The 13639-nt window shown below is 40.7% G+C and overlaps 1 protein-coding gene across 7 annotated transcripts in view; it reads left to right on the top strand.

The window, feature by feature from the left end:
• mapk8ip1b (mitogen-activated protein kinase 8 interacting protein 1b) overlaps window positions 1-13639 on the top strand; it is a 150414-nt gene that overhangs the window by 93160 nt on the left and 43615 nt on the right. For all 7 annotated transcript variants that reach the window (XM_043705588.1, XM_043705587.1, XM_043705586.1 and 4 more), the window contains one exon: window positions 9217-9435. In XM_043705588.1, coding sequence (XP_043561523.1) covers window positions 9217-9435 — 219 coding nt within the window. The remainder of the gene's footprint in view (window positions 1-9216; window positions 9436-13639) is intronic.

Raw genomic sequence — 13639 nt, 5'->3', positions numbered from 1 at the left:
TCCCCCCTACCTTTTATCTCAGCCCGCTTGGCACACCAGCCTCATTCCTGAAGAAGGGCTTATGCCCGAAATGTCGATTATCCTGCTCCTCCGATGCTGTCTGGCCTGCTGTGTTTTTCCAGCACCACATTTTTCAACTCTGGTCTCCAGCATCTGCAGGCCTCACTTTCTCCTGCCCAGAACATTAGCTGAGTTTCTGGATTAATAGTCCAATGATGATACGACTAGGCCATTGTCTCCCCATATAGTAGGATAGAATTCAAAAGAAAACTCTTTAGCTGTAATAATATCAGGTCAATTGTAGTGCTGTTAACTGAGATCAACTAAGTCTTTCCCATGGTCATGAGGAAGAGACATTTTAATTTACTTGCCAAATCTGCAACACTCCAGCATTCACATTCTAATTGGACTAATCTTTCTCTTTCACTTCGGTGTCAGTCTATCTATCTGTCTGTCCCATATTCAGTTATATGATGGAATCGGCCATGAGCGATTTAAAACAGGTTATGTTCATCCATTGAATTTGCTGCTTTTTCTTTTTTTAAAAAAAGAATAGATACACAGAAAATAAGGAAGCCGGGGGAGACAAAATTAATTAGTTCTGCCTTCTAATTAGTTCCATGCTTCCTCTGGGCTTAAAGTATAATAATTGGAATAAAATTAATGTTGGAGCATGGGGATCGGGAATAGAGTCTAGTTTTGTGTGGGAAATGCTATGGATTGTGTGGAGGGGTGTAGATTGGCATGGAGATTGTGACATGGGAATTGGGGGGGGAAGGACATGAAGTGGCATGGATGAGTTGCCCTCTAAATTTTGTTATGCATGACTGATTCATTTGAATGCACATGCACACACTACCCCTCTTCCCCTTTTGAGGTGCCCTTCACTTTGATCTTTGATCAATGCTTTGGTCACCTGTTCTAATTTCTCACTCTTTGCTCAGTCACTGATTTTGTTTGGTAACTTTATTCAAATAGGACTTTTGCCATAGCAGCAGGGAGTTTGTTATTGATGGTCTCTTTTTTGACCATCACCAGATGAGTCCTATATTAATATTCTCGTAACCTTTGACAAAATTTGAGAAAAAGGGTCCATGGGATATTTGTGGCATGAATGGAGCTCCTTGCTACTCAGTCCCTACTGTACTCCCAGGGCTGTGAGCAGCACAGGCAGAGTGAAGTTTCATTGTTTTCTGTATTTTAGTTTCTATTTCCAATGGAATTGTTCAGTAAGACCATAGTGCATCTGTGGTGAAAGACTAATTATGTCAGCATTTCATTGATCTTAAACATTGGGGCAGATATTAACCTGTGCTTGGTGGTTAAAAATTTAAAAACATGAAATACTCCTGCCCACTTTATGCCAGTGGGCTGCGTGATATCTGTGCGTGAAATTCATCTCTGAAGTGGAAACGTGTCATTATAACCTTTAACAAAAACAATTTGCTGAAAAAGCTCAGCAGGTCTGGCACCATCTGTGGAGAGAGCAAGCACTGTTAATGTTTCAGGTTGAGTGACCCTTCCTCTGAATGTTGGTTTTTATGCAGTTCTGTTTTCAGATCCATATCCTGGGAGCAATCGGAGAGGCTTGATGTCAGGTTGGCAGGAAGTGAGGGGTGTTTTTGTAAAAGATACCTCAACAAATCAGACTAAGCATTTCTCACACACTGAGTAATCATCTGTTTATGTCATAAGGCTACCCAATGTTACTTAGCAACATAAACATTATTGGATCTTAAAAAGCAGCCTCACCTTAAGAGAAAAGATAAACAAGCTGCTCATCAATGCGTCATGTGTGACAGGAACTTGATTTTTCAATGCTTTTTGCATATAGAGCAATTATTTAGCCCCGGAATGCTGGAATTCCTTCATAGATCCTGCAACACGTGTTATCTGTCTGGTACATATTGTAGTGCCAAATAAATTCTTGTTCTATTTTTCCCTCTCCATTAATCTTGAAAAGAAGCTTGTGCCCTTCTTTAGGATTATTTCAAACTAATTCTCTGAAGCCTCTTGAATCAGCCTGCAGCTGAAAACCTGAGGAGCTATTTTTAAATAGCTCCTGATCTTCACTTCCTAGATTTATTTTCTTTTTCATCCAATTGCTAACTATTTTGCCAAATGGGTAAGCTAGTTGGATTAGAACCTGGGGAAAGACTAACTGGAGGCCCACTCAGGAGAGCTGCTGCTGTGGTTGGCCTGAAGGCATCCTTTCTGTCAGGAAACCATGAAAAGATACAGAATGCAGTGTGCAACAGAGAGTATGTGACAGCCTTGGCCACTCCGCTATTGATAGCAATTCTCCAGAAAGTTGGACTTTTGAGACCTTGACAATTATGCCATTAGTTTCTGTAGACTGGACCAATGAGTTGATTCCAGTTTTAGTGGAGTCTGCAAAGATGTCAGCTGTCTTGATTTTTTTTTCATTAGATTTTACATAGAATTTTCATCACTGAAGCAGAGTATTCAGTGTAATTGCAGTTTTTGCTGGACACGAACCTTGGCAGACCCCACAGTGGCTAAATCTGTCAACATACCCTCCTATTATTTTCTCCTTTATGTCTAAATAGCTTTCCTCAATGCATCTAAGCTTCCTGATGAAGGGCTTACACCTGAAATGTTGACTCTCCTGCTCCTCGGATACTGCCTGACCCGATGCGCTTTTCTAGCGCCACACTTTTCAACTCTGATCTCCAGCATCTGCAGTCCTCACTTTCTCTCATCTTGTTCACCCAAGTCAGGCTTAATTCTCCTCAGACCCCTTGCTCACACTGGATACTGAGGCATCACTCTCTCTGTCACCAGGCCTGACACCACCGTTTTCCTTTATCCAAGGACCTGACATGTCACTCTCCTACCATCAGACCTGACACCTCACCTGCTCCTCCTCGTTTGCCGCCAGAGCCAATTCCGCTCCGTCCTCTACACGCACTTCACCCTGACCCACTCTGTCGCTAACTTGGGCATCTTCACCATCTTGCACCTAGTTCCTCACTCACATGACACCCCATTCTTGCACATCCCTCTTTTCACAGGAACTGTCAGAGTCTCTGGCTGTGCTGGTAGGTGTTTCAATCACAACATTGCAACTGACTGCCCTGCACTAGGAAGGACCTGTTAGTTATAGGCTATGTTCCACATTCTTAAAAGGGCTGTGATTGGAATCTTGTACCAGAACAAGGGAGCTGTACCTTAACAAAAGTAAATAGGACTGATGGGGCACTCTGGGATTGTCACTCCTGTGAAAATCCAGCCCATTGTTTTGCTGGGTTAGCCTGACTTAGCAGCATGAAGTCTGGGATCGACTCCATGTAAACGACCAACAATAAAGGGACTTTACTCATTTGTCTGGATTATTTCATGTTTTCCTCACCTGTCTCTCAGAATTACAGGCCATTGTTTGAAACATGAGATGAGAATGCATTGTGATTTAGCATCAAAACCACTGTCTTATGACAGGAGGTTGCTCAGTCCATTATAGATCTCCTATAATGTAAAGTAAATCAGTGTATATTCTTAAATAATCTTATTTGTTCATTTGCTTTTCCCTTCAAAAATGATAAAATCTGTAGTTGAAGCTAGTTCTGAAAATAGCTTATCCAGATGTTCAAGTCAGATGAGCCTTCAGCAGCAATTGAGCAGAAATAGCTGAGTGGTGCTATAAAGTCTCAAGGCTTTTCACAACCTCTTTCTGTTGATTGCTGACGTGCATCTCATGATGAATGACCCTTTTGGGTTTTGAGAATGATCACTGCTAGTTAGTTTTGAGAAGATTTGAAACTCATTTTGAGGTTCTGGGTGTAGGTTTGCTCGCTGAGCTGGAAGGTTCGTTTTCAGATGTTTTGTCACCATACTAGGTACTTTACCATCACCAGTGAGCTTTTGCTGAAGTGCTGGTGGTATGGCCCACTTTTTGTGTTTAGATGCATTTATGTGTTTATGTGCAAAACTACCGTGCAAGAACTGTAACAAACCCTACGTTGGACAAACAGGCAGAAAACTAGCCACCAAGATACATGAACATCAACTAGCCACAAAAAGACAGCCCACTCTCACTAATATTCTAGATGAGGAAGGATACCACTTTGACTGGGACAACACATCCATCCTAGGACAAGCCAAACAGAGAGAAACACATGAGAATTCCTGGAAGCATGGCATTCCAGCCAGAACTCTATCAACAAACATTTTGACTTGGATCCCATTTACCACCCCCTGAGAAAAAGAACAGGAAATGACATCACCACAACAAATGACGTCACCATGGAAAATGACATCACCAACCCAAGGAAACCTAAACGCGTAAAAAGCGGGCCATTACCAACAGTTTCACCGGAAGCTCACTGATGATATTATCAAGTATGGTGACGAAACGTCTGAATGAACCTTCCAGCTTAGTAAGCAAACTTACACCCAATGATCATTGCCTTTAGCCTGGTCAGTGCATTTAGCCTGATTTAGGGCTTTTTTTTGCTTTCCTGGTCTGCGCTGTTCCCTTGGTTCGGGATCAATTTCTGAGCTTGCTCATGGAATTTCGGACAATTTATTGACTTGGTTAAGACTTTGGTTGAATGTAGGGAGTCAGCATCATGGGTAGTAATCTAATTGACATGATGTAACTAACGATGCTCTGCACTGTACTGTGCTGGGGTCTCAACCATTTACTACTTAGATGGTGAGATAGCAAGTCACGCGCAAACTTGCTGGTTATGAAGTACGGGTGAAATTATAGCCTTAGGAAGTATACAGAGGAATTAGGTGAATGGGAAAATAGATTTCAGAGCAAGGCAATGCTTATTTTGGGCCAAAAATTGATAGAACTGGGGAAAAGTGAGAAATGGTTCTGATCCAATGCAAGACTTGAGCAATCCAAGTTAACAAATCACTGAAATGTCATGAAGGAGGAAAGAAAATAATCAAAAGGGTGAATGGAATGCTAGCCTTTTGTGTTAGAATACTTAGGGGGTAGGAGCAGTGCTTCAGGCATGTAAAATCCTGCTTAGACTACAGGTCAGAAAGCTGTTAGTGATTCTGGGCACTCTACTGTTTTGGAAGGAAATGGTACCCTTGCAAGGAATGCACTGTTAACTTATTAGAACATTATCTGGACTCAAAGAATTAAGGTGTGAACAGATTTTATTCTACGCATTCTCTGGAATTTATGGAAGTATGAATTAGAATCAGGTATAGACTAAAGCACACCCTTTTATGCAAAGATTGGTGCAAGTTTGGACCTCTTCTCTGCAAATGGCAATTGATGTTGTGTCAGTTATTAATTTTAAAACTGAGATTGATATTTGTTAACCAAATGTGTTGAAGGGTCAAGGCGAGATAGAGTTAAAATGTAGATTAATCATAATTTCGTTGAAAGGTGGAACAGGCAAAAAGGACGAAATGGTCCCCTTCAGTTCCCATTCTCTCACCCCTGGTTTCCTACTCAGACCACCTGCTAATGGGAATAGTTCAGCAAAGTAAACAAATAGACCTATCTTAGCAATTTGACATTCCAGCTGCTCTCCACACACTGAACTAACGAGGCAGTCGTCAAACCCACACAGTGCCAAGTCTCTGCACAATAGGATTGGTTGAATCCTGAAATGCATGTCATGAGAGTCTAAAGGAATGGCTAATATCCGGGTATTGAATCTAACAGTGCTAAAATTTGCACACTGCCAACTCCAAGTAACTGGAAATAAGATAATGACCGGGTAATTTGTTTTGTCAACAATGTTGGTTGAGTGTTTCATATTGACCAGGACAGTAGAATGAATTAGGAACATAAGAAATGGGAGTGGGAATTGACCATTTGATCCTTTTTAATCCTGCTCCACAATTCAAAGATGATCATGGATGATCTCATTGTGGCTTTAATTCCACTTTCCTGCTTATTTCCCTTAACCTTTTCAGTCCAAAATCAAACATCTGTCCAACTTAGATTTGAATATATTCATTATCCCAGTTTCCACTGCTCTCTGGGGTAGTGAAATCCAAATATTAACAACCTTTGAGAGAAGACATTTCTCTTCGCCTTTTTCCTTAGTTGGGGAAGCCTCAGTTTGAAACTGTATTTGAAACTACTTTTGAAATTTTCCTATGAAGGAAACTCCCTTCAGCCTCTACTGTCACACCATCTCAAAATCTTATTTCATAGAAAAATAGAAAATTGGTGAAGGAATATGCTATTCTCTCTTTGAACCTGCTCCACCATTCAATGATAGTGGTTGATCATCCAACTTAGTACCCTGTTCCTTAGTACCCTGTTTTCTTCCCGTACCTTTTGATGACTTTCGTCAGAAGAACTATATCTAACTCCTCAAAACAATTCAATTGTTTTGGCCTCAACCATTTCCTGCAGCAGAGTATTCCATATGCTCACCACTGTCTGGGTGAAGAAATGTCTCTTCCTCTTTCCAAATGGCCTACCATGTATCCTTAAAAGTGATGCCTGCTTCTGGATACTTGGTAATCAGGAACATCCTTCCTGCACTTACCTTGTCTAGTCCTGATACTATTGATCTGTAAAATTGTATCACTTTGTGTTTAGAATGAGCATAAAAGCCCAAAATGGCAATCCTTTAATCCTCAGAATTAGCCGAGTGAACATTTTCTGAACTTTCTCCAGTCCAAATAGATATCTCTCCTTAATTAAGAAAATAGAAACTGCACATAATGCAGACCTATCCATAACCTGAATAGTTGTAGCAAGACTTCTCTACTTTTCACTTCCCCCATTCCATAAAGACCAACATTCCATTTGCCTTTCTAATGACTTGCATCCACTCACTAATGTTTTTGTGATTCATATAGAAGGATCCCTCTGTGTCAGAGTATCACTTTTTTTTTAATACTTTCACAATTGTAATGCTGCTTTTTGTAAGAGTGGTATGGGCTAATTTGCAACCATCACCTGAAGGGGACAAGGGTTTTGTTTATCTTCCCTTCCCAATATACAGCATTTAGTCACTACAGACGTGGAGAGTCGGACTTGATTTTGTGCCTCTGCTTCTGCAGTGAATCTTAAACCCACATTGTCTAGCCCAGCAGACAGCACTGACCTCCCACTGATTTTTCAAACTTTAGCTTCCGTTATAGCACTGACCTCCCACTGATTTTTCAAACTTTAGCCTCCAATTAGCTCAGCAAAGTCACTCAGACGACGTATGAAAATGACCATATATGTTATCATAAGTGATATTTCTTGTGGGATAAATATTAGATAGCACACCAGGGAGTATACATCTCCCATTCTTCAAAAAGTACCATGCGATCTTTTAAAAAAGCCTTGGTTTAGTACCTCCTCTGAAAGAAGGCACTTCTGACAATGCAACATTCCTCGGTACTGCAGTTGGTGTGTCAGTCTAGATGAACAGCTAGTTAGATATTTCTCAAACACGACACTTAAAAATTATTCAGTGTGGTCAGTTATTGTGTAAAAGAGCCCATAACTCTGCAGCTCCCACATGAACTTCCAATAGGAACAGCTTTTATTGTCACAGCATTAATCTTTAGTGAGGAAAGGGGGACCCTGATGAAGAAACACGCACTGACAAAGCAGGAACCAGCCCCACATGCCTTAAGGTAATATGTGCAATGTGGAGTTGTTGGTTTTGTGTTAAGGTATAGACTGGTAATTCAGAATTGACCATTTTGTGTAACTGCAGAGAATTCAATTTATACTGGCCTAACATTTTGAATGAATCGGTTTTGGCATCCTCGGTTTGAAAGGAATCTCTTGCTGGCAATGCTGCTGATCTGTATTGACTTTCCAATCTGCATTCTAATTCACACCCAAATTCTGTTCACCCATCATTCCCACAAGCTCATTGATCAAAATTAGCTCTCAGTCCAATAATGCCTTGATTTTGAAAATTTCAAACTTCTCTGATAGCCTTGCTCCTTCCTATTTCTGTAATCTCCTCCAACCTTACAATTCTCCAATATCTCTTGTTTCTCTGATTCTGCCCTCCTTTTAAATTCCCAATTTTAATCACATTTGGCTGTCGTGCCTTTAGCTGACTGGCCTAAACTCTTGAATTCACCTCCTTCAACCTTCAGGTTTCTCTACCTCTTTCCCTTTTAAGATGCCTCTTCAGTCCAACATCTTTGAAAAAGCTTTGACTTAACTGTCTGAAGGCCCCTGTGATTTAGTGATTTGATTGACGTGCCTTGGAGCATTATACTGCGTTAATGATGCTTGGATAGATGGTCTTTCAGTTGTTGGAAAAGTGAGTTTGTTCTTATTGTATGCAACTTTGCTAATTGTTTTGGTCTTTGGAGCATTAGGTTTGTAGTTTTGTAGATTTTCCTGCAAGAACTGTTTATGACAATTGGCAACTGGCTAATGAACTGCTAGCACATCTAATGTATGGAAAGGCAGGGTGGATATGTAAAGTGTACGCTGACTACTTGGACAGGAAAATTAAGGACAATGGGGAAAGGTCAGGGAATGAAACTAATTGGATGAATCATTCAATGAGCTATAGGAAGGATATTATTAAACTGGAGGGGGTTTACCAGTATGTTGCCCAGGAATGGAAGGTTAGAGTTCTAAAAATAGGCTGGGATGTAAGAAGTTGAGGAGTGACCTTAGAGGTTTATAAAACTGAGGGGTACAGATAAGGTTTTTTTCCTAGTATGGGAGAGTTCAAAATATTTTTAAGGTGAGAGGAGAAAGATTTAAAAAGGACATGAGGGGCAGGTTTTTCACACGCACTGTGGTTTTGTGTGGGGAATGAACTGCAAAGGAATTGGTGGATGCAGGTACAGTTACAACATTGTACAGACATTTTGAATAAATACATAAACAGAGAAGGTTTGGAGGCATATGGGCCAAACACAGGCAAGGTGGGACTAATTTGAATGGACATGGTTGGAGTGGAATCCGTTTCCATGCTGTATGTCTCTGACTCTAAGTAGTGCAGACATGATGGGCTGAATGGCCTTCACTAATGTTCCATATTTCAATGTTCGGTTAATGTGTGTTTTAGATTAAAAATAAACATGCTTTGTGTGTGAATTGTTGACATCTCCCTGTGACAAGAGTTATGGTGTTTTTACTGAGATAACCTGGAGGATCTTTCTATTTGCTCAGACAGCAGAGAGATTTTAAGCCTGTCTGACACTGAATTACAACCTTTTCTATATAGCGTGTACAAAATTTACCTACTTCCGTATGAACAGTTGACCCCTTACTGTCCAATCTCCTTCTCTTCTCAGTCTCATGTGACCCTGGAGACCAATAATGCTGCGACAACAAGCGGAAATGATCCCTGCACTATCCAGGCAGAGATGCTGCAGCTCGACCTGATTGATGCTGTTGATATCGAGGAAGAGGACAACGGTCCTCTGAAAGAATCTAAGCCTGTCAGCATGGCATCTTACAAACCCAAGCGGCCCACGACCTTGAATCTTTTCCCACAAGTTCCTCGTACTCCGGTAAGAAGGATGAATGTAGTGATGTTCCTCTGCTGGTGTGTGCGCAATAGCTCACCGATTTTAAAATGACCTCGGCAGCTGATCCCCCCCCCCCCCCTTTAATCTGGTTTCTTGGATGGCACATAGTGTGCAGAAAAGAACTTGTTTTTTTTTTGCCTTCCTTGCAGCCCAGTTGAATGGCAATAATGACGGATCTTTAACTTTACCAGGTTTATAGTTGGTCATGGAATTCAAATATCCCTGTGCTTTCACACTCACTGTTGCTTTCCCTGGTTAGTTAATCCAAAAAAACAGACTGTGGAAGATTGCAAGGATTGCCTTCAGCAGTGAGTGTCTAATTAGATTACTGTAACAGTAGACAGTTGCATAAGTGACACACAGACTTAACTACTGGGTTAAAAAATGTATTATGCCAGTTTTATAATCTGTATGTGGAAGGAATCCAATCATATATTGATGATCGAAGCTGCAGACAGTGCTTAAAATTGTGGAAGTCAAACAACATGACATTATAAATCAATTTCTAATCAAATTGACTGGTCTGTATAGTTTTTGCAGAAAATCACTTACAAATCTGTTTTGCTAGTAGGTGAATGACTCAACTCTGTAAGCCATAAAGTAAAAACTGAAGGGTTGTACTTGATATATCAAACCTTTTGCAACCTCAGAATAAAAAAAAGTACTTGACAACCAACAAAATACCATTTTGAAACCGTCGTTGCCCTGTAGAAATGCAGCAACCGGTTTGGACATAGCAAGCTTCCACATATAGGAATGTAATAAAAACCGATTGAGGATTGAATATAGGCCTGGGTGCTAGGGAAAACATTTTTCTTGCTTTACCAGCCACTGGAATCTTTTATATGTACCTGAAGTGGTGTATGGGGTCTCTGTTAAATGATTCACTTGAAAGGTGATGATTCTGACACGGTGGCACTCTCTCAGTATTGCAAGTGGGAGTGTTGGTCCAGATATTTGTCCTGAAATCTGTGGAGTGGGAGCTGAGCCTAACACTTTCTGACTCTGAGGTAGAAATGTGTCACAGTCTCCCCTGCACATATACAAATGTCATTACTTAAGTAAATAAATAGATTTCAATAAATACATCATTCCCACTACTGTCACTCTGCTACTCTGGTATTGACCTGGTGAAAGTTTATAGAGTCGGAGCAGGTTTGCCCTCCCCATGCACATTGATGGCAGATTTCACAAGGACATATTGCTTTTACTAACCTATTAGTATACTAGCAAACCTACCATGGTAATTTTTTTATTCACTAACGGGAGGTGGGCATCACTGGCTAAGTCGGCATTTATTGCCCATCCATAATTGCCCAGAAGCAGTTAAGAGAACCACCTTTCTGTGGGCCTGAAGTCACATATAGGCCAGATCAGGTAACACTGATGGATTTGCTTCGTAAAGAGCACTAGTGAAACAGTATTTTTTTTTCTGAGAATTGACAAAGATGTCTAATGTTGACCATGAAACCAAATTCCAGATTCTTTACTGAATTCAATTCTGCCATCTGCTGTGGCAGAATTTGAAACTGCTCCCCACCACTTGCCAACATTAGCCGAGTTTCTGGATTAATAGCGATAATACCACGAGGCCATCACCTTCCATTCATGGTAAACCGACAATCAAACAACTTTGGCACCTCTTCCCTTCCCTTCTGACCCACCAATTTCCTCTGAATGGATTAGAAAGAAGTATCAGAGGTACTTGAGGTCAATAAAATAAATAATTTTTGATCCCTAGAGAAGAGTATTTTCCTCACCCACTGCAGGGAAAAAAAATAAACTTAGTGGCTTCATCTACATAAGTGAATAAATCACCACCTTTCTCACTATGGGTGCAACACTTCAGATATTGAAATGGAAATAATGTCCCATTTCTTTTTTTCCTCATTATTCTTTCATGAGATGTAGATATCACTGGCAAGGACAGAATTAGAGGTGAGAATTTATATAACAAATTTTATAATATGCAAGAAGGTGGTACTGCTTGGTTAGCAGTGGTTAGCACTGCTGCCTCACAGTGCCAGGGACCCCAGGTTCAATTCCACGCTTGGGCTTTTCTCTGTGTGGAGTTTGCACATTCTCCCCATGTCTGCCTGGATTTCCTCCGGGTGCTTCAGTTTCCTCCCATGCAAAGGTATGCAGGGAAGGTGGACTGGCCATGTTAAATTGCTCAGTGTCCAGGGATGTGCAGGCTTGGTGGATTAGCCGTGGGAAATGCGGGGTTACAGGGAAATGTAAGGAGGGTGACCTGCTGTTCAGAGGGTTGATGTGGACATGGGCTGAATGGCCTGCTTCCACGTTAGAGATTCTGAGGAGATTAATGATCAGCATTTTTTCTTCCTTACCAAGTAGCCCTCTGAGATAATTCTGAATTTTCATTCAGAACCATGAGCCCTCTAAACCTGAATAATGATACAACCCTCCCAATATCAGGTGCAACTTATGCAATTTATTCATTTCTTTCTGCCTGCTATTTGAGTTCTTTGAGATAAAATGACCTGAAGTGTAAAATCGTAATCATTTGAAATACAAAAGACGAGAACAGAAAGTAAACTAGGAGCTAAATTCAGTTGTTTGTTTTTAATTTAACAGATCAGGAGCAGAAGTAACAAATGATCTGATTTATATAAACAAAATATTTTAATGGAGAATGAAACAATAGGCCATTCAGCCCAGCTTCATGTTAGTGTCTCTACTCCACGTGAATCTTCTCATAGATCACTTCACTTCATCTCACCTTATCAGTATATCTTACTATTCCTTCCTCCTGCAGATATTTATTTAGCTTAAATGTGTATTACTTGCTTGACCAAAACTTGTTGCTGTGAATTTGAGATTCTTACCAGTTTATCCTGCATTAAGTATGAAATAACATTTCTGGAGAGGTTGATTTAAAAAAAATCTAGACTATGACCATGACCCCTGGTTCTGGACTCCCTGGTTGTCAGGATCATTCTTCCTGCATTTAATCTGTCTGCTCCTGTTAGAATTTTAAAGGTTTCTGAGAGCCCAGCCATACCCACACCTCTATCCCAGGCCCACCCAACCTCATTTGTGTAAACACGAGTGAATATATTCCAAACTGATTCTCCCAACTAACACCAATCCTACTATCCCGGGAATCATTCTGGTAAACCTTTGTTGCACTCCTGCCATAACCATAACATCTATCCTCCAATAAGGAGATCCGAACTGTGCAAAGCACAACAGGTGTGGTCTCACCCAAGGCCCTGTATAATTGCAGCAAGACACCCCTGCCCTTGTACTCAAATCCTCTCACTTTGAATGACAACAAAATATTTACTCTCTCCACCACCCTCTGCACCTATATACTTTCAGTGACGACTATGCAGTGACACCAAGGTCACATTGCACTTCCCCTTTTATAACCTATCACTGTTCAGGTGATGATCTGCCTTCCTGCTTTTGTTACCAAAAGGAATAAACTCATTTTATTCATATGATATTTCATCTGCTATGCATTTTCCCATTCACTCAACTTCTCCAAACCACATTGGGATATCTCTGCATGGTCCTCAAGTCACTTTTCTGTGCGGCTTTGGATTTATTAGGGACAATTTTGTTTATGGTCCCTAGCTTTGGTCTCTTCCTGGGAGACAAGTGGGGAGCAACTTCTCTGCTTCCACTCTACTGAACTGCTTCATAATTCTAAAGACTGGTACTGGATTGTCCCTGGGATTTCTCTCCCAAAGAAGAAAGCTTCAGCCTACTCCATAGTTCGTGAGAGTTGGAACCTCTTAAATTCTGGCATGTGTCAAAAATTCCTGTTGGTCCTGTTTCTCTTAGAGATATTTACTTGTTTCCTTTTAAAATGACAAAAACAATTTTGGATAAACAAACTGATTTGGATGTACCTACTAGAGAAGGTGCAGAATTTGACCTGCTCTTGGGAAATAAGGCAGGGCAGGTGACAGTGGGGGAGCACTTTGGGGCCAGCGACCATAATTCTAATAGATTTAAAATAATGATGGAAAAGGATAGACCAGATCTGAAAGTTGAAGTTCTAAATTGAGAAAGGCCAATTTTGACGGTATTAGGCAAGAGCTTTCGAAAGCTGATTGGGGGCAGATGTTCGCAGGTAAAGGGACGGCTGGAAAATGGGAAGCTTTCAGAAATGAGATAACGAAAATCCAGAGAAAGTATATTCCTGTTAGGATGAAAG

This window comes from Chiloscyllium plagiosum, chromosome 16 (genome assembly GCF_004010195.1).
Source record: "Chiloscyllium plagiosum isolate BGI_BamShark_2017 chromosome 16, ASM401019v2, whole genome shotgun sequence".
Taxonomy (NCBI): Eukaryota; Metazoa; Chordata; class Chondrichthyes; order Orectolobiformes; family Hemiscylliidae; genus Chiloscyllium; species Chiloscyllium plagiosum.
The sequence above is the reverse complement of the archived record's forward strand: the minus strand, read 5'-3'. Positions and strand labels throughout refer to the sequence as shown.